The sequence below is a fragment of the Balaenoptera acutorostrata genome, chromosome 1 (genome assembly GCF_949987535.1).
Source record: "Balaenoptera acutorostrata chromosome 1, mBalAcu1.1, whole genome shotgun sequence".
NCBI classification, from domain to species: Eukaryota; Metazoa; Chordata; class Mammalia; order Artiodactyla; family Balaenopteridae; genus Balaenoptera; species Balaenoptera acutorostrata.
Window position 1 is genome coordinate 140,723,078 of NC_080064.1, and position 26,697 is coordinate 140,749,774.

The window sequence follows — 26,697 nt, forward strand, 5'->3', positions numbered from 1 at the left end:
AGATGGGGTTATACTAGCAGAGACACAGCCAGTTTGGACTAAAGGGCAAGAGACAGGATGAAATATAGGAAAGCTTTCAGACTTCTGGGATTCTGTGGGATGGGACAATAGAGCTATCCAGCTGTGAACATGCCTATCCTTCAAGAAAGCTAAGGTGGCTAGAATTCATGGGGCAACCAAAATCCAAAGAAACTAAAACATTGAAAAACTAGTATGAAGAAGAAAACAGGGGAAAATCTAGGTCACTTTGGTTTGGCAATGATTTCTTAGGTACAACACCAAAAGTACAATCCATGAAGGAAAAAATTGATAAGGTACACTTTGTTAAAAATTAAAAACTTCTGCTCTGTAAGAGACGTTATTAAGAGAATGAAAAGCCACAGACTGTTAGAAAATATTTGTAAATCACGTTTGGTAAAAGACTTATATCCAGAATGTATAAAGGACTCTTAAAACTCATCAGGAAAATCAGCAACCCAATTAAAAAATACGCAAAAGAGCTGAACAGACACACTTCGTTGAAGAAAATATACAAATGGCAGATAGACATGGGAAAGGTCTTCAATATCATATATTTATAGGGAAGTGAAAATTAAAATCTCAATGAGATACTATAACGTGCCTATTGGAATAGCTAAAATCCAAAATAACAACAAATTGGTGGCAAGGATGCTGAGCAACAGGAACTTGAATTCATCACTGATGAGAATGCAAAATAGCACAGCGCCGCTGGAAGACATTTACACAGCATTTTTTTTTTTTTTAGTGGTAGGTTTCTGCTTTTAAGATTTATTTATTTATTTTTATTGATTGATTGGTTGCTATGTTGGGTCTTCGTTTCTGTGCTAGGGCTTCCTCCAGTTGCGGCAAGCGGGGGCCACTCTTCATCGCAGTGCACGGGCCTCTCACTATCGTGGCCTCTCTTGTTGCAGAGCACAGGCTCAGTAGTTGTGGCTCACGGGCCTAGCCGCTCCGTGGCATGTGGGATCTTCCCAGACCAGAGCTCGAACCCGTGTCCCCTGCATTAGCAGGCAGATTCTCAACCACTGCGCCACCAGGGAAGCCCCATACACAGCATTTTATAATGACCCAGCAATCACATGCCTAGGTATTTGCCCAAGTGATCTGAAAACTTATGTCCACACAAAAATCTATACACTAATATTTGTGGCATTATTATTCATAATTGCTAAAAAATTGGAAGCTATTCAGGGCTACTAATTGAATATCTACTGAAAACTGTTATAATGATAAAATCTACTTGCTCCATATTCTTTTATTATAGATTCAACTTCTGTTGCAACAGAATATTCCCTGAAATTTGATGAATCCATGACAGAAGATGAAATAGAAGAAAGATCATTTCGATCTTTACTACCTTCTGAGAGTCATCGCAGATTTAACATGGAAAAGAAAAGAGGCCATCATGATGACTCTGATGAAGAAACTTCCCCAGAAAAGACTACACTGTCCTCTGCCAAGGTGTGTTTCAGTTTACCTGTGGAGATACTTCATAAATAGTTGTGGATGTGTTCTCTCAAAGGTATGAGGAATTATTTTGTACTTGAACTCAATTGTCAGCTACCAGAATGATTTTCCTGAGATATCAATTTTATGTTATATTTTTGGTATAGAATCTGGCTTTGCTTTCCTTATAAAGTAGCTTACAAACTTATTCCTTGGAATGATATATAAGGCTTTTGAGGATCTGAGCCAAAGTTATGTCTTTAGCTTTTTCACTTACTTCACCCTTGCAACACTGTATTCCATTAAAAATTTTTCATTTATATCTTTCTTCTTATTAAATTGTAAGCCTTTTGAATAACAGGGGCAAATTCTTACCCAGCTTTACACCCCTGGGACAGTACCTGGCTTACAGTAGTTGTTAAAATTTTATTGGGTGAATAAATTAGCAGATGAATGTTACTGGCTTTCACTTGCCTTTTTTTTTGAAGAATGTTCTCTTACGTGGTTGGCAGCCTTTTTATATACATAATTTATTTTTATAAGTGCATACCTCTTTTTTTTTAAAACTCATTTATTTTTGGCTGCATTGGGCCTTCGTTGCTGTGCGCGGGCTTTCTCTAGTTGCGGCAAGCGGGGGCTACTCTTTGTTGTTTCAGTGGCTTCTCTTGTTGTGGAGCACGGGCAGTAGGCGTGCGGGATCCAGTAGTTGTGGTGCGCAGGCTCAGTAGTTATGGCTCGTGGGCTCTAGAGCACAGGCTCAGTAGTTGTGGCTCACGGGCCCAGTTGCTCCGCGGCATGTGGGATCTTCCTGGGCCAGGCCTCGAACCCGTGTCCCCTGCATTGGCACGCGGATTCTTAACCACTGCGCCACCAGGGAAGCCCAAGTGCATACCTCTTTTAATGAAGTTAATTAAATTCCAAAAGGTTTAGATGGTGATAAACACGACATAAACTCTCTAACTCAGGAGCTGAGCATGCCATTCTCAGGAGGACAAGACAGCTTTTCTAAATTTACTATGGAGATGGTTAGACAGTATATGAAAGAAGAGGAAATGAGAGCAGCTCACCAGTCTTCACTCCTGCGTCTCCGTGAAAAGGCCCTGAAGGAGAAAACTAAAGCTGAATTAGCCTGGCTAGAGCATCAGAAAAAGTAAGTTATTTCAGTGAACATAGTTTTGACTGTTCGATTTCTCCTTTCATGAAAAGGAAATGCCTTGTTTTTAAAGATGTTTTTGTTTCCTCATCTAATTTAATTTGATCAACCCAGTTTCTCAAGCTAGAAATACAGCAGTCATCCTTGAATCATGTTGCTTTCAAAACATCCTAAACATATAACATTTTCTTTGCATTTCTCTTTCATCACTTAACTGACTCTTATATTGTTATTTTATACTTAATTCCTTTACTATGTTATAAATTTCTCAAAGCTATTTTATCTTTAAAGGACATAGTCTAGGGTTTGCATATATCATATATCCAATAAAATATTTGTTGGGTTAGGAGTTGCTGCATGCAACAACTGTTTTCCACATTTGAAAATGTTAAATGGGTTAGAGATTTGTTAGTGGTTGAGAATTCTTGACATTAGAATAGAAATTTAATCTAATCTTTGTCTCAACGGGAATAATTGCAGACATCTACGAGATAAAGGAGAAGATGATAAAATGCCCCCACTCCGAAAGAAACAACGTGGTTTGCTCTTAAGGTTGCAGCAAGAAAAGGTATGTTAGGAAAAACACTCCTTTAAGAGAACGTAAGGCGACAAGTTAGATTGTGGAATCTATTATTTTGCCTAATCTCTTTTTCTTATTATCACATTAAAGGAGATGTAGTTGATATTTACCACTGTTGATGCATACTACTATAATTACAGGAGTTGCTTAGTGGCCTATCGTTTTTCTCCTAAATTAGGGTTGTGTTTCACTGCTAACTGAATACAATATAGAGTAAGACCTTCTGCCTTCATTTACTATGTAAAATAAAATTGTGCTTTGATATGCATATTTTTAAAATTAAGATGTTTGTGAGTCTAATTGGATTAATTATTTAGTCACTGTTTCCCCAAATAGATTTTCAAGACATATGAATTACAAATTGACAAATATTTTGGCTTAATGGACTCAGAAAGACCTGGCATTTGTATCCTGGAGAGGCAGCATGGTGTAGTGGTTACGAATTCAGGCTCTAGAGTCAGATTGCCTTGATTAAAATCCCAAACCTTCCAATTATTAGTCTTATAATCTTGGAAAGTTACTTAACTTCTCTGTTCCTCGGTTTCCTTATTTATAAACCGAGCATAATAATGATAACATACTTTGTAGGGTTGTTAAGAGGAATAAATGAGTTAATACATATAATAACTTAGAACAAACCTTGGCACAAAGGTAAGTGCTCAATAAATGTTAGCTGTTATTATTTGAATTCCAGCTTCGTCAGTTGCAAATGCGTATTCATGGTCAAGTTTAAGTAACTCTCTGAGACTTAGTTTCCTTATCTGTTGGAGTAAGATTTTATTTCATATGATGGTTGTGAGGATTAAATGAGGTAACATATGTAAAATCTGTTTCACATTGCCTGGTAAGTATTTAATAGATTCCAGTTTTCTTTTCCTTTATTGACCTGTTTTCAGGTACTAGCTACTGTGTTGGATGATCTGTGAACTTAATCATTTGAGTTATATATTGGAATATTAATAGTTTTTTTAAAACTTTGCCCTAAGAGGAACTCCCTGGCATTCCAGTGGTTAGGACTCAGTGCTTTCAGTGCCAGGGCCTGGGTTCAGTCCCTGGTTGGGGAACTAAGATCCCACAAGCTGTGTGGCGTGGCCAAAAAATAAAAATAAAAAATAAATAAACAAAAATTAGTCTTTGATTTTTCAGTAGATTTACTATGATTTGCCTAGGTGTGGTTTCTTTTGCACTGATACTATTTAGAGTTTGCAGAGCTTGTTGAATCTGTTGTTAGTAGTATTTCATCAGTTTTTGAAAATTATCTCTTCAGGTGTTGCTTTTGTCCTTTTCTCTCATTCCTTTCCTTCAGAGGCTCCAAGTAGACAAACGTTAGACCTTTGGACAATTTACCACGTCTCTGTTCTGCTCTGTTTTGTTTTAATGTCATTCTTTAAAACAGTAAAACAACCATGACAACAATATCATCAACTACAACAAAAAACCACTGTGCTTCTGTTTGGAAAGTTTTTATTGACCTGTCTTTGAATTCGTTAGTTATAGCTTCTGCACCGTGATGTGTACTGTTAAATCTATCCAATGAGTTCTTAATTTGATTTCTTTTTTAGTTCTATAAAATCTGTTTTGTTCTTTTTATAGATTTTAATTCTTGTTGAAATTCTCTACCTTTTCATCTGTTTTTTGACCTTTTTCTGTTATTTTTTGAACACATTATTCATAGTTATTTTAACTTCCTTATCTGCTAACTCTATCATTTGGACATCTTTGTGTCCGCTACTATTGTCTGTTTTTATTTTTTATTATCATATGACCCTTTTTCTTAAGATGCCTAGTAATTTTTTTTATTGAATGCTGGACACTGTGTATAAATAACTGCAGAGGCTCCAGATGATGTTATCTTCCCCTAGAGAGGATTTATCCTTTCCTCTTCTATGCAGTTAGAGTGGTCAGCTGTTCACTTTATTCCACTCAGGGGCTGAGCTGGGTTGGCATTGGGCTGCAGACTTGGTAAGCCTCAGTCTACTTCTGCTTTGCATTGACGCTCGGTTGTGACCCTGCAGGGATTTCAGTTGAAAACCAGGTTAACGTGTTTTACCAGCACAAGAGACTGTTGGGTATTTCTGCTCTGCTGTTGAGAGGTTTCTGGCTTAATTCCTTAGCCTTTTTGCCTATGCTGCTTGAGAATTGGCGGATACTTTGAGGTGAAGACTGAGTTTGAAGCCTTGAAGCCTTAAGTCTTAAGACTTAACTGTCTTAGGTCTTCAGTTTGTTTCACTACAGTTCTCTGTAGCTGGTGGGAGTGTTAACTGGTGTAATGACTTTCAGAGCAGTTTGACTATAACTAGGTAAATTGAAGACACATAATTTATGACTCAGCATTTCTATGTGTTGGTAAATATCCTAGAGAAGCTTTTACAGTATACAGGGAAAAGTGGAAACTATTTCTTCAGTAAGAGAATAGATGAACCAGGGCATATTTCTGCAAGAAAATATAACACTGCAGGAAAAAAGAATGCATTAAATATAAGAACTGTTTAATAATGGTAATGTTCTGTATCTCTGCTATCCAATACAGTAGCTACTAGCTCCATGTAGCTTTTTTTAAAAAAATTATTTATTTATTTTGGCTGCGCTGGGTCTTAGTTGTGGCATGCGGGATCTTTTTAGTTGTGGCATGCAAACTCTTAGCGGCGGCATGCATGAGGGATCTAGTTCCCTGACCAGGGATGGAACTCGGCCCCGTGCATTGGGAGCGCAGAGTCTTACCCACTGGACCACTAGGCAAGTCCCCACATGTAGCTTTTGAGTACTTAAAATGTGGCTAGTGCAACCAAGAAACTGAAATTTTAATTTCACTTAAAATTAATCTCAATTTAAATAGCTACATGTAGCTATTGACTACTGTATTGAACAGGACAGCAGTAGGTCTTATCAGAGATCATAATATTGGGACTATCCTGGCAGTCCAGTGGTTAAGACTCTGCGTTTCCACTGCAGGGGGCACAGGTTTGATCCCTGGTTGGGGAACTAAGAATCCCTCATGCCATGCAGTGAGGCCAAAAGTTTTTTTTTTTTTTAATCATGATATTAGTTATTACAGAAAAACAAGATGCAAAAGAATATGTACAATATGATACCATTCTTGTAAATTTTTGAAAGTCACCAATTAGTAATATATGTTCCATGGAATCACTCATGCATCAAAAGTACACAGCACATGTAGGGATGATATACTTCTGGAGAGGAAAATGGAAAAAGAGATTGGGGTAGAGTTTAGTTTTATCTCTAATGATTTAATTTTGAGACAGAGATTTGAAACAAATGTGGCAAACTGTTCAATCCCAGTGGTGGGGGTTTGAATGACTAATTTTTCTGGATACTATGTTTATAGTAGGCCAGAATGCTTTTTAAGTAAATGTGCAAAAATTACTCCTTGATCCAACTAGCTGTTACAGACCAGGGTTCTTGGCCTCCTTAATCAATAGAAATTGATCAGAGGCCAGACAAGAAATTCAGGTAAGGCTTTATTGGGACCCCTGCTGTAGCAGGGGGGAGTGAGAACAAACAATAGGTTCCCTTGCTTGCTTGCTTGCTTTCTGGGGGCGGGCCAGTTGGTTCCTTATGTGGGGTGAGGGTAGGGGTGTGTCCAGGGGTCGGGCTGGAGGGGTGGCTTAGGAGGTTTGCCCACTCCTTAGGTGGTGTTGTGTGCAGGGGGCATGCTCAGTACCCTGTTTTTGCTCCAGGCTCTTCAAAAGTGGCAGTTGGTTTTTTTGGTCTCTTTGTATCTTTTGGGTCCAGAATTTGCCCTAGCATGCACGCAGTTATTTTTAGTCCCATATAGTTTCTTTGTATTTATAGCTTAAGGAGAGGTGTGTCCAGGTGCAAGCTTTGCAGCATTGCAGCAAAGGTTCCCAGGTCGCAGACCTGTCTCACAGCTACCCCTAGAAAGTTGCCCTCTAGGAATAAAAGCACCAGAGTGTGAGGATATGTGTACTGAGATTCTTACTGCAGTTGTGTCAGTAGGGATTATTTTGACATGTAGTGAGATGGCTGTGAGGAATTTGGCCACATATCTTTGCACAGCTGTATCCAACAGGAACATATTTTCCTTATTCTCTCTTTTTTTTTTTTTTGAGGTGAAATTCACATAACATAAAATAACCATTTTAAAATGAATATACCATTAACCATTTTATTTATTTATTTATTTTAAAAATATTTATTTATTTAAGCTGTGCTGGGTCTTAGTTGCAGCATGTGGGCTTCTTAGTTGCGGCATGCAGGCTCTTAGTTGTAGCATGCATGTGGGATCTAGTTCCCTGACCAGGGATTGAATCCGGGCCCCCTGCATTGGGAGCACGGAGTCATACCCACTGAACCACCAGGGAAATCCCACCATTAACCATTTTAAAGTGAACAGTTTACTTGTACAACCTTATGGCTTATTCTTAAGAGAGATGCAAACACTTTCCCCTTAGAACCCCTTGAAAAAAATCTTTTCTTTCTTCTAGGCTTGGATTGGGTGAAATTATACATTAATTGGTTTAGAAGCTCAGGCCTAAGCTAGTAGCAGTTTTCAAAAGGTGTTCAGTAGAGCTCTGGGGATCCCTGAGACCCTTTCATGGGTCAGGGAGATCAAAACTATTTTCATAAGGACAGTGAGATGTGAATTTGCCCTTTTTATGTGTTGACATTTGCACTAAATGGTGCAAAAACAATGGTGGTAAAACTGCTGGTGCCTTAGCACAGATCAGGGCAGGGGCACCAAACTACTAGTAGTCATTACATCTTCCATGCCACATACTTGCAGCAAAAAAAATCTAGTTCTACTAAAGAATGTCCTGATTAAGTAGTAAAAATTAATAATTTTATTGTGTTGACCTCTGAGTACTTGTTTTCATATTCTCCGTGACAGGAATGGGAAGCCCACAATTAAGCACTTTTCCTAGATACCAGAGGACGGTGATTAACTCATGGGAAAGCATTTGTGTAGTTTGAATTGCAAGCTGAGCTAGCCAGGTTTTTTTCATGGAATACCATTTTTACTTGAAAGAGTTATTCAGAGACAAACTATGTTTGTTCAGATTAGGGTATTTGACAGTCATTTTCTCAAAAATGAACAAAGTGTGCTTTTCACTTCAAAGAAGGCAATTGACAGTGTTTGTTGCCAATGATAAGGTTCAAACTTTCAAGCAAATGTCAGAATTTTGAAAAATTTCTGTCTACCACCTAATACTAAAGAATTTTTTTCGAGATCACAGTGATATTAATAAATGTGATTTGGGGGGATTGTATAATGAAATATGTGAACATTTGGAAGATCTGCATAACTGAGTGAACTAAACATTTTCCAAATGAGCAATGCATGGTGTTTAAAAAAAATCAAGCCACGGAGGTGGGGAGGGATAAATTAGTACTATGGGATTGACAGATACAAGCTACTATACATAAAATAGATAAGCAACAAGGATTTACTGTATAGCATAGGGAACTATATTCAATATCTTGTAATAACCTGTAATGGAAAATAATCTGAAAAAAAAATAGTGTATAACTGAATCACTTTGCTGTACATCTGAGACTAACACAGTATTATAAATCAACTATGCTTCAATTAAAAAAAAAAAAACCCAAACCAAAAAAAAAAAAAACCAAGCCAGACAGTAAAGAGATGTGCAAACATCTACATACTATTTTCACTAATTTTGTTTTGGAAAATATAGTTATTTTCTTCAAAATGTGAGTAAATGCCACTGTACACTCATGAGAGAATGAGAGTGAAAAGGCATATAATGTCTTAGTATTATGAAGATAGTTTGATCCTGAGAGTCTCCAGAAGGGATCTTAGGAAGCTTCAAGGGTCCTTGGACCATACTTCGAGAACTGGTGCTTGAGAGGGATTCATACACATGCCCAAGGAGACAAAAAGTATAAGGCTGTTGATTATAGTATTGTTTGTAATAGTAGACAACAACCTTATCTAATCATAGAGGTAATAGATACATGAAATCTGTATACCTCCAGTGTAAATTTATGCAGCATTTAGGGGCAAATCAACATGGAGACATATAAAAGCAATGTTTAGTAAATAAAGCAAGATTGAAAATATATATGTATGATATTACTTATAAAATATTTTAAAACATACAAACCAAACAGTATATATTTTTTTGCAGGTAAGTACAAATATTTGTAGAAGAATTTTAAAAGGATGTATACCATGGAAGGATATATACCATGATAGTGGTTACCTCTAGGGAGTTGGGGCAGGGAATTGTAGACTGGTGTTATCTGTAATCTTTTATTTCTTTATGAAATTAAAGACTAAGAGAAAATATGACAGAGTATTAACAATTGTTAATTTGGGCTTTGGGAATTAGATGTTTATTGTGCACTTTTCTGCATTTTCAGATAGTTTAAAAAATCAAACATGATTTAAATAAATTGTAACAAGTTATTAATATCTTTATTATGCTTTATTGACAAGAAAACAGATTACAACAAATTGATGAAAAAAATGGACAGTCTGTTAAATTTTATTATTAACAGTGAAGTGTATCATTTTTTGCCCACTATTAGCAAAAGAAAACAATAATATCCTGTGTGGAGAGAGTTTGGTGCAATGTAGTCTTAAATGTTTCTGGTGGCATTTTATGTGGAGAAAATTCTTTTCTGAAAGCAATTTTAGAAACTGTTCTAAGGGCCATAAAATCATTCATTCTCTTTGACTTGTTTGTCCTACTTTTTGGAATCTCTCCTAAAGAACTAATCCATAGTATGAAACAATTTATAGGCATTAAAGCATTATTTGGAATGGAGTTTAGCAATAGAATAATGGTTACATTAATTAGTTTACTTGATATGCAGTTATTAAACAAATAAGTGTAAAGACTAAATGGCACTATGGAAAAATATGAAGGGTATGTTAAGTTTTAAAAAGGGATATGAAATTATCAGTCTGTTGTAATTATAATTATTTGAATTAAGGAATCATGTTAAATTATTTTAGAGTGATGTGACTTTTTTCCTCCTCCACTGCTTAAAAATGTTTCAGTATTATTATTTTTATCTTGAAATGCTGTATGTATTTATTTTTGATATATGTGATGATTGGATTTTCTTTTTAAAATATTATTTTGGACTTGTCTCCTCCAAATTTCAATCCCTCGCCTAACTCTTTAAACTTTAGGCAGAAATTAAACGTCTTCAGGAAGCCAATAAGGCAGCTCGGAAGGAAAGACAACTGATTCTTAAACAGCAGGAGGAGATAGAAAGGATCCGACAGACTACCATAAAACTGCAGGAGAAGTTGAAGTCTGCAGGGGAGAATAAATTGGTAAATTACATGAAATTATTATTAATTTGTTTTCTGCCTCATGTTGCTTGCTAATACCTAACTCTACCTCATCGTCTAATATGGTGGATGTGTTCATTCTAGCACTATGATACATTAATGCACCAGGATAAAGTTCTATGTATGTGCCTTTATGTAAAGTGAGAGTCTTTTTTTTCCTCTCATGGGATATTCAAGTTTTGAAAGGGACATGTAGGTCATATATTAGTTTAAAAATGTTTTCCATTTATAAATTCAGTTGGGACAGAGAGCCTTGTTTTTGCTTATCAATCCAAATATCAATATCAATATATATTCCTCAGAATTAATGGGAATATATTCAATCCAAATATATTCCTCAGAATTCATGGGAGGAATTAATTATTTTTGCTCTTTACATAATACTTTTGTCAGCTGTCTAATGCCTAATATAATGATACAAGGTTCAAAGGAGATATTCAGACAAAAACAAAATTTGGACCTATTCTGAAATACTGTAAAGTGTCAATATAGTGTTGGAAAACTCAGCCTATATAGCAATACAGTTCAATAAATCTCTTAGTATTCACTGCTTTGATTTTTAAAATATACTTTAAATTTTGAAACAGTCTCAGATTTATAGAAAATTTCAAACACAGTACAAAGAGCTTTGATTTTCTCAGTCGAGAGTTACGTTGCCAACAAATTAATATTGACACATTAGTTTTCATATCTCTTTAATCTCTTTCAGTCTGGAAAAGTTCCTTGACTCTCATGACCTTCACACTTTGGAAGATTACATGCCAGATATTTTGTAGAATGGTCCTCAAGTTGGGTTTGTCTGATCTTTCCTCATAATTAGGTTCAGGTTGTGCATCTTTGGGAGGAATATCACGGAAGTGATGCTGTGTTGTTCTCTGCGTTCAATCAGGTGGCACCTGATTTTGATTTATCTCATTACTGATGATGTTAACTCGAACACTTGATTAAGGTGGCATCTACCATACTTCACTGTATAGTTACTCTCTTTCTCTTTGTAATTAATAAGTGCATTGCATGAAGGTATTTTGAGGCTACATGCATTCCTGTTCTTCGTCAAAGTTAACTTTATTCTTTTATTTATATCAGTATGGACTCACGGATTTGTGTTTTACTCAGCATTATAATCTGTTACTATCATTATTTGTTTTGATGCTCACTTTTTCTCAAATTGGGCCATTAGGAGCCTCTTCGAGCAGGTTTCTGTGTCCTTTTGACATGTACCCATCAGTCTTTGAGCACTTTCATGTTTTCTGGAACAAGATGTTTCAGGGTCATCTTTTACTTTCCCTGCCTCAGCCTTGGAATCAGCTGTTTCTCCAACGAGGATAGTTATTTAGAAATCAAGATCTGGTGCTAAGCATGCTCACTGCTATTCAGGTTTTGTTGCTCCTAAGCAACAAATCTAGGGACTATGTAAGTACATGTATATACATTTTACTTGTGTGATATAATTTTGTCCTTTAAGTAATACCTTAATTTCAACTATTTTACAAATACTGTTTTGAAGATAAATTAGTTTTGAAATGACAGTTTAAATCAGTTTGAGATCTTAAATTCCAGTATAATTATAATACTTTACTACCCCCTATTGTTTGCAGGACTCTCATAGTGATGATGATACAAAGGATAATAAGGCAACCAGTCCTGCTCCAACTGACTTGGAGACCCGCAGTCCTTCCCCCATTTCAATCTCCAGCAGTGAAACTAGCAGCATTATGCAGAAACTGAAGAAAATGAGAAGCCGCATGGATGAAAAGTAATTCGTTTAAAAAAATATCTCCTATTTACACTGAAAGTAGTAGCAACAAATAATATTTTTAATGTATTTCATTAGATTAGATTGATACAACATAATATTTTATGGATTCAGTTGCATTTTAGCAGAGTTATTAAGTCATCCTAGAAGTCAGTTAACTGTAGACCTTATTTATAAAACAAATTTTCTGGATCTTAAATACAGCCAGGTTTCTTATTTTAAAAACCAAAGTAGTATTTGCACATATACCCGTGACAACGTTTTCTCCTTTCTTTTATTAAAAGTTATGAGTAAGTGTGAAATTTTTACCTTTTCTGAAATCTGAGGACATGTCCACTGACTTGAGGGAGCAATTTAAGGGTGTATCTTGAGATCTCATCCTGTGACTCTGACAACTGTCAGGCTTACTCAAGTAGAAGAGTGAAATTTTAACCTTGTGAGTGGGTCTGAATTGCTCAATTAAAACCAGAAAGTCTGAAATTTTCCTGGGATGTTGAATGATTTGGCAGTCTGTCATTCTTCTAAAACATTTCTAAGTATTATTTTTTAAAGACTCTTTTAAAGAAAGCTACTCCTACTTAGATATAGCTCAGTTGTGTGTCAGCTTTGACCGTACCAAGTGACATTTACATGAGAGTTTACTCCTTTGCGTGTACATTTGATTAAATACGCTTATAAAGTAGCTGCTTGTGGACTATTTTCTACCTTCTTTAAATATAGAAGAGAGGTCCATTAAAATTTTTGTTGACTGCTCTTTTATTTTAAGTTAGCAATTTGAACCACAGATTAAACTTAAGTTGTATCTTGATACCCTTTGGCAGTATACTGCCCATCACCAAATTTAATAATGCTCTATGTTTATATGTGACATCAACCTATGATTTAGTTATTTTCTGAACAGTCAAGCAGTTGTAAGTCAAACCTTACTTACTATAGGTACAGTGTTGTACACTGGCACTTCATTGCTTAATTGAAATTGCACTTCAGTAACTTAAAATTGGCATTTGATACCTTAAAAATACCTAAATTTATTATGAAGATAAGTTTAAATAATAAATACAAATTTTTAAAATAAAAAATATAAGGAGGTGAAAACTGAACATTTACAAATGTGTGAGTGTACCTTTTATATGATTTCCATGGGATAGACCAATTAAGACCTATTCAAATAGGAATTCTTTCTTCCTTCCTGATAAAAATTTCCAGTAGCCTGTGTGGGATGTACTGGATTGCTCCAGGGATCTTTGAATTCAGAATAATCTATCTCATAAATTTTTATAACTGATTCGGCATTTTATATCTGCCTCTAAATGCCTTTGGATCATAAATGTTGGAGGAAGGACAGCTTCAAGGGAAATTTCTTCATTGATTCCTTGCTTGTCTATACCAGTAAAATCTTCATTGCTGGTCTCTATGAATAATATTCTAATAATTTTAATCACATCCATGGAAGGAACTGCTAATCCTATTCTGTTTGTGAGATTAGTCAGTTTATATGGTGTTTATTTGAGATTTGGTTAAAACTTTAAAAACCCTAAATAATAAGTTAAAGGTTGAATTTATTGACTTTGTTCTAAGTTTTGTTAATTATTTTCTCAGAGCCCAAAATACTAAAGACCTAGAATTTTTTTTATCATTGCTCTACCTTTGTCAACTACTGCAGTAAACTTTTGAGAAAAGGCCTTGAAGCATTCAGTGACTTCTTGATTTGTTGTTTGAAGCAATGCAGTTGTGTTTGTGGTAGGGCTGGGGTAAGGACAGTAGTTGCAGAGAAATTAGTTTTAATGTTCGGAAGATGATGCTGAAATTTGAGGGTGAAGTGGAGTATTTTCCACAATTAGCAGTGCATTAAAAAGGGAGATTACTGTTATGCGATTTCTTTTTGATCTCCAGAACAAAGCACAGTTGGTCCTTGAGCAGCGTGGGGGTTGTGTTAGCAATGCTGCACTTCCGCATAGATGAAAATCTGCCTAAAACTTGCGTAGTCGGCCCTCCATAGTCGTGGTTCCTCTATGTATGTGGTTCTTCTGTATCTGTAGTTCTATATCTGTGGATTCCGCCAACCGCAGATCATGCAGTACTGCAGTATTTGCTACTGAAAAATATTCACATGTAAGTGGACCTATGCATTTCAAACCCACTGTTCAGGGATCCACTGTAATGTGAAAACTAATTTTTGAATACCATTCAGATTACCAAAGCTTCAGAGTTAGATCTCCTTCAACAATGTTGGAATGTCAGCTCAATAGAGTGAGTTAATTTTGTAGTCATTTGCTACAGTAGATAACTAATAAAATTATTTGAGCCTTTGCTACTAGGCACTATTATTTGTTTTGTAGATTAGAAAAGGCCATCTTCTAAGAGATTACTATTCTACTAATATAAAACACTTGTCAGAAAATAGTCATCCTTCTCAAGCAGTTTAGCTAACTTTGGGAGGAACTGTTTCATATATATTACTGCTTATTGTTAACTCTCTGAACTTTGATTCTGTGATAAATATTTTTCTGAAGTGTTCAAACTATTCTTGGCTCCAGTGAAAGATTTCCTTCTTTAATGTTTCACGGAGACAACAATGCCTTTGTTAAAGTTTGTATTTCTAATCTATGGCTTTTCTCTTTTTTTTAAAATAAATAAATTTATTTATTTATTTTTGGCTGAGTTGGGTCTTTGTTGCTGTGCGCGGGCTTTCTCTAGTTGCGGCGAGCAGGGGCTACTCTTCGTTGCAGTGCACGGGCTTCTCGTTGCAGAGTCTTCTCTTGTTGTGGCGCACGGGCTCTAGATGTGTGGGCTTCAGTAGTTGTGTCTCGCGGGCTCTAGAGCACAGGCTCAGAAGTTGTGGCACATGGGCTTAGTTGCTCCGCGGCATGTAGGATCTTCCCGGACCAGGGCTCGAACCCGTGTCCCCTGCATTGGCAGGCAGATTCTTAACCACTGCGCCACCAGGGAAGCCCCTCTCTGGCTTTTCTTGACCTCTGTACTGAGTTGACATTTTAGAAATAATTTCCGTTTCTCAGTATAGTGAAGAGCAAAAGAAATTTAAACTATGGAAGAGGTTAGTAATAATGAAAATACGTTTGCAAAAGCCACAGACTGTCTAGACAGCCCTCAGTTTTTTGATAATTATTGGTAAATGAAATCTGAGTTTTGTTTACTACTGTGAGGGGCATTATTTACAGTATAAAGTTGTGAAACAGATATTCATGGGAAAAAAACATACAGTTGACTCTTCCTGTTAATTTGCCAATTCTGTTTTAGGAAAATTATTTACTGAGCAAATGAAACACTGAAAGAATGGTGTTTATCTTCTTCTTTAAGTGTTAAAATAGGATACAGTGCGTTTTTTTCTTTCATTTGTTAATAGCAGCTTGTTCTTCTGTATTATTTATTATCTACTTATTCCCTCAGCAATTATTTTTTGGGAAATGTGTGAATGTAGTAGGTTCTGAGGGATATGAAGATGAATCAAACATAAACCCTGCCCTTGAAAAGCTTATAGTATAGGTGGAAAAAAGAATAAATATCAGGTTCCTTTAGTGAAGTATATAAAAATCTATTGCTAAGGAACCTCAGAAGAGGAAGAAATTTTTACTGAAAAGAGTATATATCAAGGAAATTTTCTTGATGAGTGTTCAGAGTTATATACTTTGCATTTGCAAGTGAAGGCTTTTGCTATTCCATTGAAGAAGACATTTTTATTAAAATTTTAAACAATGTATTAAATATCATTGCCTTAAATTAGAAATATAGTTTTCTTAGAGAAGGTTCTAGACTAAGTGTAGTGGGTGAATAAATCCTGACAGTCGGATAATGTGCTTTTTTTTTTTTTTCTTCCTAGATTAGGGATGATGTACCTGTATTATTTTATTTATTTAAGTATATGCAGATTATTAAACAATTCAATAGAATCCATTTTGCTGTAGGAAAAATAGACTGTATTTTCTTTTAGGTCAGTACTGTCCATATGCTCATTTATCTTCCTTTTTGAATATCATTAAAAATGCTTAAGTACTTGAAAGAATTGATCCATTTTATAATTAAAAGCACTAGTTTTCATTTTTACTTGTAACAGTATGGAGTTAAAGAATTGTTTAGATCCAGAAAGAATTTTAAAATAATTTAAGGTATTAAGTTTTTATTTTGTTTAACATCTTTCAGAATCAAATGATTTTAGAACTGGAAGTTCTATTTAAAATTTAGATCATAATTTTGCTCTTTCAAATTGTAGCATGCTTTTAGAATCTGTTGGAACACAGTCTACAATTATATTAGCTCATTGAGGAAAAAAGCTTCTCATTTATGTCACATGGTCTAGCAATGTGTTGAGGTATGTATTTAAAAAAGTGTGAGGAAGTACTTAAATGAAGAAGGAATCATAAAATGTTGTAACTAGTCGGTCCTTAGGGAGGTCATCTAGTATAGTCCCTTGGTTCTACAGGAAGAAATTGAGGCCTGCAGAGGTTAAGTGCCTTGTCCCAGGTCAGGTAGCATAATGGCAGAGCTAGAACTAGAACCCTACTCTCTGGACTTCAGCCAGCTAAAGTGAAAACTGAGTTAGCACATCTGCTTCCAACCTTGTAGTTTTTTTAAATAACTGCATTGATGACTTAAAGGTATCTCAGTAGAAATTGACCCTTCAAAATAGTATTGAAACTGGGAAGGTGCTGAGTGCCTGATTACTACGGTTGAATAGCTGCACAGCTAAAGTTTAGAGTGTAAAATTTTGACTTTAAAAGTGTATTACTTACTTATGAATTTCTAAAGCTTAAACATTATAGGAACATAATTATTTCCATACTAGGTTAAATCTATCATATGTCTCATCCTAGTCCAGTGTTCTGTAACCGTCAGAGGCCTTGTTGGGATGCCTTGATAATAGCCATAAAGTGTATTAGTAGCATTTTCTATTAATAGGCATTTATGTTTCCATCATTCACAAATTTTATTTCTTACTTGTGCAGCATATTGAAGGATTGTTAACTCTAGTGTGAAGTGCTACTGCTTCTTTTATCTCAATTTTATACAACTTTTAAGAGACACTCTTGAATTCTAGAATGTATGTATATTAAATAAGGAACGTGTGTTTCTGGGATGAAGTTCCAACTTTAAGTTAAACTTTTCTTACACTATCTCTTAAACCATTTTCTTTTCTTTTTTTTTTTTTTTAGCCATTTGTTTCGTTGTTCATTTCTAACCTAGAGCTTTTGAATATGCTTAATCTTTGTAAATGAAAAGTAAATGATTAGTATTTGTTCTAATAGAGAAAATTATTATCCTCTATATTGGGTTGGACAAAAAAAGTTAATATGTATTTTTTTACAGTTTATTTCACATCTTCCAATGTTCTACTTTTTGTACTAGGTCATGCATGCATTTAGCAGTTATATACTTAAGAGGGTGGGTGATATTTGAATGTTATCAATAGATTTTTTTGGACCTTTTCCAAGTACATTTGTTTTTGCATAATTGGCGTCAAAATAAGTTTATTATACATTCATAAAGAATGGCAAGGAAGATTGCAGTGTCTTATTGAAACTTGGCAAAATTGCACAAAAACTTCAGTGCAGAAAATCAAGGCAATCCAGATATGATAGAGAGAGAGAGAGAGGAGAGAGAGAGGGAGGGAGGGAGAGAGGGAAAGAAAGATAGAGCGAGTATGTAACTGAACAGAGGGAAGGTGAAATATTAAGTTGTATGTGGGGAAACAGACACTGAAATCGTCTGTTATCTAAAGATATACATGTAGTCAAGATTCTACATACTTTTTAAAATTCAAATGAGTGACTGGATTCATACCTAGATTTTCTCACTTCTTTGACTTACTGATATTATTCCTTGCCCTTCCAAGGCAATAAATGTTGCCTTGATCTACAAGTTATTGTTGTGTGCATGTGAACAGGAGCATGCTCTGTCAAAGAGAATTAACCTTTCCAAACCTATATTAGACTTATTTATCCCTTCATATATACAATGGTCTATTTACTATTAAAAAAAGAGAGAAACAGTTGGTTTTTTCCTACTTTTATAAGTTTAACATATGGAATTTCTTCTTACTTTTAACCTTATGATTGATTGAATTGTCCACAGCATGATTTTTTTTTTTTTTAAACTACTGGTAGTATTTATTGGAACTACCTTAGTTTATTCTTAATTATGCATCCTGGTTTTTTATAGAATGGGTATTGTATTTCAGTATTATTATTTAAGTGGGCCTTTGTTAAATATAAAGCAAGATACCTCCAGTAGGTCCTGTTGACAGTAAGTTTTATGTTGTAGATGTGAACAAGGTATTTTTACTATAAATTGACTTTCTAAACTATATAACTATTTTCAAGCTTAGATTATAATGGTAAGGTTAAGTAAGGCAAATGTACTGCTTTTTAAATTTAAATTCAAGCTTAAAATACATGACAAGGTACAGATATAAAAACTACTCGTTCAGAATTACATATGTATATACAATTGCTGGTATGCTAGGTTCATGCCCATAATTGTTGTACTCTGTGTTAAAGCTTATGAGAAAACTTATTTAGCTTCACACTCTACTTCTCATTACTTTACTCACAAACAAATAAATTTACCAGAAAGTATACATGATGGTTAAGCAGGAGCTGAGAAGAAAGGCACGTATATTCAGAAATCTTTGGTAAGATCTATAAAAGTATATGTTTTATATGTCACACAAAGTATAACACTTGCTTTAACTGAGTAGCTTATAATGTTATTCAGGAAGCATATTAAAAAGTTCTGCACTCAGCTCTTATGCTTTCCCTTTCTCATTCTTTCTGCCTCTTGATCTCTTGGTTTTAAAATCTTCCTCCTTATTTTGTAGACACTGCTCTCCTGTTCACTACTTCTTCTCTGTCTTTACGTCTCATCACTGGGCCTCTCTCAGTGTCTGTTTTCCCAACCTTCATCCCAAATTCCAGCTGTATATCTACAACCAGTTGGTCAGGTAACTTTGCACCTTTTTCAGTGCACTCTTTGATAGAGCATGCTCTTTTCTTTTTGTTTGTTTTTATTGCTTTTTTTTCTTTCTTTTTTTTTCTAACAGCCTAGGGGCTTCTTGTCAAATGTCCCATAGATTTTACCTTTTTGTTTCCACATTAATTTGACGTGCTGATTGTTTAAGAAGTGGAGTGATAGTTCTTGTGCTTTTTATTAAGTGTTTGTTGGATATGTGAATGCATTTTTGTTGATTAGCTACCACTACAGATCTAACACTTATAATATGAGCAGCCCACCTTTCATTTAGCTGTGGCGTCTACATTTGAGGAGAGCAAATAGTAGCTTTTTAACTACTCAAATAACTATCTAAATCAGTAATGTCCCCTAACCCTTTGGAGCTAAGATATACTAGGCTATTTAATTCCAGAGATTGGGTTAAATTGAGAAGTTTGAGGCATTTGGTGCATCCTTTTACTCAAGTAAATAAATAGTCATGTTTCATGCATAAGGCATCTGACTGTGGTTCTCAGTGTTCTGTCCATGAAAAACAGATAGACTATCACCTGACATTGCATTTCCCAGGTAATGGGAAGCAAACTCACTATACCTGAAGCAAAACCAGGCTGAATTTGAATATAAAAATCAAAAAGGGACATGAACAGGTTTTTTGTTTGCTTGCTTGTTTGGGATTTTGGGGTTTGTTTTGTTGTTGTTGTTTTGGTCTTCGTTGTTTTGAGTTTGTGTGTTTTCTGGTCTGAGCCTTCAGAATAAATTCCTTGTATCTTCTGTTATGAAAAAGAGTCACCTGTGAAGAATGAATACATAAGTACTATCAGTCATGGTTACCCAAATATTCTGAAGATTTTTTTTCCTGAAATTACCCCACAGTTTTTCCTTTGCTAATTTTCCGAATAATTAATTACAAGTAAAATAAATAAATTCTCTTATTTGCTGAATGAGATCACTTACCAAAGCTTCTATTATCTCACACTTTTTTCAGAGGAATACTGTGAATGTCCTGTTTTATACAGCTTGTTGATAACGTAATGAGTAATAAAGCTCTCAAAGTGATTTCTGCCTATAGGTTTGTTCTCTCACTGTTTTTCATGGTGTGACCATAGGTTTCTGACAAAGCGAGAGCAAAAACTAATGCAACGGCGCCAACATGCGGAGGAGCTACTAGAGTGGAAGCGACGTTTAGATGCAGAGGAAGCAGAAATTCGTCAGATGGAAAAACAAGCTTTGGCTGCCTGGGACAAAGAATTGATAAAACCTAAAACTCCTAAGAAAGAACTGGAGGACCAGAGAGCAGAACAGAAAGGTAATAAAGACTAACTATTCAGACGACATACTAAAAGCCTAACGTAACTGAAAGATTTACTTAATTATTTTAAAAAATGGTGAATGATTAAGGGTGAAGAAGGTGATACAACTATGAATGCTACAGATATTGAAAAGATAAGAGAATACTGTGAATACCTTTATGCTAATATACTTGAAAACTTAGAAGAAATGGGTAAATTCCATGAAATGGAAATGGGTTGTTCTAGGACCACGTGGGGTTTAACACATACTAAAAATTGATAATGTGGTGGATTACTTAAACAGATTAAAGGAGAAAAATTACATGATATCCCAATGGATTCAGAAAAATCACTTGATAAAATCCAAAAAAGCCTTTGTAATAAAACAAATAAATCTCAGATCAAATTAGCAATAGAAGGGGACTTTCTTTACCCAGTATAGGATATCTATTAATGAAAACAAAAAACCAAGCCTGCAGCAGACTTCATACTTAATAATAAAACATAGAAAGTTTTCCCCAATAATAAAACGTAGAAAGTTTTCCCTTTGAATTTGGAAATCAGACAAAAAGATGCTTATTTTCACTTACGGAGTGAAAGGAAGAAGCAAAACTCTCATTATCTTATTGAGAAGAGCAGATGAGAAGGCTATGCACATAGAAAATCCAGCATTTACATGTCAGTTATTAGAATTAGTTAGTTTAGCAAGGTTGTGGATATAAAATCCATAAACAAAACTCAATTGCATGTCTGTAGATAAGCAGAAATTGGTTAGAAAAATCTAATTATTAAAAGAGATGCCATTTATAAATTTAACAATAAGTATTGAAGATCTTTATGGAGAAAAGTTTATAATTTTATTAGGAGACATTAGAGAAGACCAAAATAAATAGAACTTTACCATATTCACAGATAGTTTCAGTGTCATAAAGATGTTAATTCTCTCTGAACTTACTGGTAGGTTCAAGACAATTTAAATCAGAAACCTGGCAAGATTTCTTTGTAGGGTTTGACAAGCTCATTTTAAAATTTATATGAGGGCTTCCCTGGTGGTACAGTGATTAAGAATCCGCCTGCCAATGCAGGGAACACGGGTTCGAGCCCTGGTCCGGGAAGATCCCACATGCCGTGGAGCAGCTAAGCCCGTGAGCCACAACTCCTGAAGCCCGCGCACCGCAACCAAGAGTAGCACCCACTCCAACTAGAGAAAGCCTGTGAGCAGAAACTAAGACTCAACGCAGCCAAAAATAAATAAATAAATAAATTTATTAAAATAAATAAAAATAAAATAAAATTTATATGAAAGAGCAAAGGACCAAAAACCAGACATTCCTAAAGAAGAAGCACAAAATGCAGGAACTTACCAGTTTCAACACTTCTAGAAGTATAATAATTAAGACAATATATTTGTTATCAAAGATAGACAAATCGATTTTGAAACAAATAGCTCAAAAAAGACCTGTGCATATATGGAAAGTTGACTTTTGACACAGGTAACTTAGGAGACTAGTGAAGAAAGGAGGGACTCTCCAATAAATTTTGTGTGAGGTAAAAATAAAGTTGGGTCCCTACATGACAGTATAAAAAGATCGATCTCAAGGAGGGAGAAAGGTGTAAATGTGAAATTTAAACTATAAAACTTTTAGAGACAACATAAGAGAATATCTTTATGACATCAGGGGGAGGGAAAGATTTCTTTAACGTTATACAAGACAAAAATCATAAAGGGAAAGATTGATAAATTTCACTTTAATAAATTAAGAATTTCTGTTCATTAATACATATAAAGAAAGTAAAACAACAAAATAAGAAGATATTTGCAATACATATGACTGACAAAGGAATAGTATCAAGAATATATAAGCAACTCCTATGAATCAATAATAAAATGACAACCACATTAAAAAAAACAGGCAAAAGAGCAAATGGTTCACAAATAAGAAACTCCAAACGGTCAGTAAACATATGAAAAGATGTTGAACTTCATTAGTAATCAGAGCATAAAAACCATAAAGACATACCATTACATGCCTATGTTCATTTCCTAGAGCTGCCGTAACAAATTACCACAAATTTGGTGGCTTAAAACTTTTTTTTATTCTCTCACTTCTGGAGGCCAGAAGTACAAAATCAAGGCATTGGCAGGACTGTGTGCTCCCTCTGAAGGGTCAAGAAGACAGTTCTTTCCTTCCTTCTTCCAGCTTCTGGTGGTATGCTATAGGCATTCCTCGTGTCTGCTTAACTAAGTCTCACACAGTCTTCTCTTACATGTCTGTCCTTCTCCTCTTTTGTCTCACAAGGAAACCTGTCATTGAATTTAGGGCCTACCCAGATAATCCAGGATGATCTCATCATGAGATCCTTAACTTAATTACATCCGCAGACCTTTTTTCCAAATAAGATTATATTCACAGGTTTTGGGGGTCGAGACATGGACACATCTTTTGGGGAGCCATCATTCACCCCATTTAAAACATCCATCAAACCTGTTGGTATGTAGGTGGAACAAAGAACTGCTGGTGTAAGTGTTAATTGTTAAACCTAGTTTGAAAAACAGGTTGAAAGGCGAGGCATTAAAAATAATCAATAAAATGATAAAAATAATAAAGCCAGGTACACATGTCCTACAGTTCAGCAATTCCATTGCCAAGTATAAATCCTAGAGCAATGGTTCTTAAAGTATGGTCCATGGTCTCTGAGATCCTTTCAGAAGGTCTGAATAATACTGACATATTGTTTGCCTTTTTCACTGTGTCAGCATTACACTGATAGTATAAAAATAATGGTGGGTAAAATTGCTGATGCCTTAATATGAATCAAGGCAGTGGCACCAAATCATATAATAGTCGTTGAATTCTTCACCACCCTGTACTCACCATAAAAACATGCCATTCTTACATTTTATTTAATTTTAATTTAAATATTTACATAATTAATTTAAATATTAATTTATTGAATCTCAATTTTGAGTACATATCTTTTTAATATTCTATGTGACAAATAGGAAATATTCATAAAGCACTTGTGTTTGCCAAAGCATGATGGTTATCCTGAAGAAAAGCACTTACTACAGTTGTTTGGTTTACAAGCTGAACTAGCAATTTTTTCATGTAGTACCATTTTTACTTAAATGACTAACAAAATATGGTTATTCAGACTTGAGTATTTGCAAACAATTTTTCAGAAACAAATGAAGCAACTCTGACTCTTTAAGAAAAACAACTGATAGTGTTTATTGTCGGTAATAAAATTTAAACTTTCAAGTGAAGATTTAAGGCTTTTAGAAATGCTGTTTCCCCTACTGTGAGCTTGACAGCTTTCCAATACTTTAAAGACTTTCCTGGTATGAGTAATGATATCAAAGTCATCTTTTCATATTGTGTGATAAAATGTGCCAGTATTTGAAAAGATCTTCCTAACTCAGTGAATCAATATTTTCCAAATGACCCGTGATGATTAGAAAATCAAGTATGGATAAAAGATCCATTTAAAGTGCAAGATAAGGGTGGGAGGGAGACACAAGAGGGAGGAGATATGGGGAGAAATATATATATATATACACATATATGTATAGCTGATTCACTTTGTTATAAAGCAGAAGCTAACACACCATTGTAAAGCAATTATACTCCAATAAAGATGTTAAAATAAATAAATAAATTGCAAGACAGGCCAATGGATTTTAATGGGACAGATTATGAAAAGTTCACAGATATGGTTTCAGATTCCACATTACAGCTAACATTTAAGAAACTACCAATTGTCCACTTTTGGTGTGGCATTAAAAAAGGATATCCACAATTACCTGTAAATACTGTTAAAATACTCTTCCCTTTTCTAATTATGTATCATTTGTGTGAGGCCAGATTTTCTGCATATACTTCAGTCAAATCAACATATAGCCACAGATTGCATACAGAAGCAGATATGAGAATCTGTCTTCTGTTAAGCTAGCCATTAAAGTTTTTAATTTAATGTAAAATAGTTTCTCTCCTTTCAACTAAACTTTTTTAAAATGTAGCTATTTTGAATTTTAGAAAATGTCGTTTATATTAACATAGAGAGGTTTTTTACTGTTATTTTAAAATAAATTAATAAATATTTTTATTTTTTCCATTTTAATTTCTATTATGGTAAATATTGATAGATATAACTGTATCTGTAACCACATAAACTAAAGCTTTTTGGGGTCTTCAGTACTTTTTCAGAGTGTAAAGTGTTCCTGAGGCCAAAATGTTTGAGAACTGCTGTCTTACAGCAATGTTTTTCGAGTTGTGGGTTGTCCCATTTGCGATGTATGAAATCCATTTAGTGGATTGCAGTCAGCATTGTTTAAAGTTGAAATAAAATAGAAAATATCGTTATGTCACACATAGGTTAAATATATTATGATTAGGGTAAAAAATCTGAAAGCCACTGCTGTAGAGAACTTTTACATAGATAGGTAGATAATAGATATAAATATATCTATCTGTAAATGCTTATATATATATGTATATATAGAGAGAGATATACATATAGATATCTATACATATTTATCTATACTAGGAGATATATATGACATTGTTCATAGCAGCAGTATTTGAAATAGCAGGGAAAAAAAGGAAACCACCCACATCAGTAGGAGAATGGATAAATAAATTGTGGTATATTTACATATTATATCATGCTCAGTAAAGAAGAAAAAATTACAGCTAAACAAATCAACATACAAGAATCTTAAATCACAGAGGACTACAAGCAGTTTGATTTCTTTTATAGAAAATTCAAAGCAAACAAAACTAAGTGATATATTATTTAGCTATACATACCAAGTGGTACATAAAGAAAACCAGTGATGCAATAAATATAATTCATCTGTAGTGTTCCTTTTTTCTTCAATTTATTCAGCAGAGGCTTACTTCTGTGTCAACTTCCACATCCTCATTCTGTAGCGTCAAATTCTGCTGCAGACTTCTCCATCTTGAAAGGAAATTTAACAGGTCCGAGAAAAGAGATTCAATGTCTCAGGTTTCATCATGGGCTGTAACAGAAGTAGAAAACATTTCTGACTATGCCTGGAAGGCAAATTAAGACTAGTTGTTGTTGTTCAAGTCTCCATTTGTCAGGAACTGTTGGCCTGTGTAATCATAGAAAGTGTTAACTGGGTAAATGTGATAAAGCAAAGGCAATTTTAATCTCATCAAATATAGCTTAGGAATAGTGTATTTAATGAGCTAAAATGACATAAATAAAAGAAAAATTAAGAAAAAGAAGAAAATACATTATAATGAAATGACAGTGTACCCCTCAGGGCACATTGTTGCAATAGCTGAAGCTAAGATCAAGCAGAAAATTAACTTACTAAAGACCATGTATTTTATGGTTCATAAAATTTTTTTTTTAAATTTTAATTAATTAATTTATTTATGGCTGTGTTGGATCTTCGTTTCCGTGCGAGGGCTTTCTCCAGTTGCGGCAAGCGGGGGCCACTCTTCATCACGGTGCGCGGGCCTCTCACTATCGTGGCCTCTCTTGTTGCGGAGCACAGGCTCCAGACGCGCAGGCTCAGCAATTGTGGCTCACGGGCCCATCTGCTCCGCGGCATGTGGGATCTTCCCAGACCAGGGCTTGAACCCGCGTCTCCTGCATTGGCAGGCAGACTCTCAACCACTGCGCCACCAGGGAAGCCCCATAAAATTTTTGAGATGACTGGAGAGCCAGCTCCACACTGAGCTTCTAGGAGCAGTGCTAAAACCACACCACAGAACTGGCCTGGTGAGAAAACTGCTCTAGCAGCTACTCAGCAGAGCCCTGAAGAAAACTGCTGTTTTGGTGTTCTCTCTTTGCCTGGCAAAGAATAAAGCCACCCTTTCTTTTTCCTCCAAAAAAAAAAAAGAAAATGCTATTTTGTATCATTTCCCCACTCATGCCACTTCTGCACCAGGGACTCAGTTTTGCAGTCACTGAGACATCCGCTGTCACTACCAAAAGCCACCTAAATTAGAGTCCACATGGAGCCGTCTTCTTCAGGTTACTCAGTTTTAAAATGAAGTCTTCTACAAGGACATCCGATTGGAGACACAGGATTTCAATGCCTAAGTTCCAGTGCCCAGCAAGGAAGGCTGGAAATTTCATTTTCTGGGTTCTGTCTTGGGTGACAAGGAACTCATGTGGCAGGAAATTTATCAAATATCAGTG

The 26,697-nt window shown here is 35.1% G+C and overlaps 1 protein-coding gene across 2 annotated transcripts in view; it reads left to right on the forward strand.

Moving 5' to 3' along the window:
* The window catches only part of CEP350 (centrosomal protein 350), a 137,359-nt gene that overhangs the window by 68,002 nt on the left and 42,660 nt on the right, over window positions 1–26,697 (forward strand). For both annotated transcript variants that reach the window (XM_057544308.1, XM_007188195.2), the window contains exons 23-29: window positions 1,286–1,482; window positions 2,433–2,617; window positions 3,101–3,188; window positions 10,345–10,491; window positions 12,108–12,265; window positions 19,098–19,220; window positions 20,335–20,534. In XM_057544308.1, coding sequence (XP_057400291.1) covers window positions 1,286–1,482; window positions 2,433–2,617; window positions 3,101–3,188; window positions 10,345–10,491; window positions 12,108–12,265; window positions 19,098–19,220; window positions 20,335–20,534 — 1,098 coding nt within the window. The remainder of the gene's footprint in view (window positions 1–1,285; window positions 1,483–2,432; window positions 2,618–3,100; window positions 3,189–10,344; window positions 10,492–12,107; window positions 12,266–19,097; window positions 19,221–20,334; window positions 20,535–26,697) is intronic.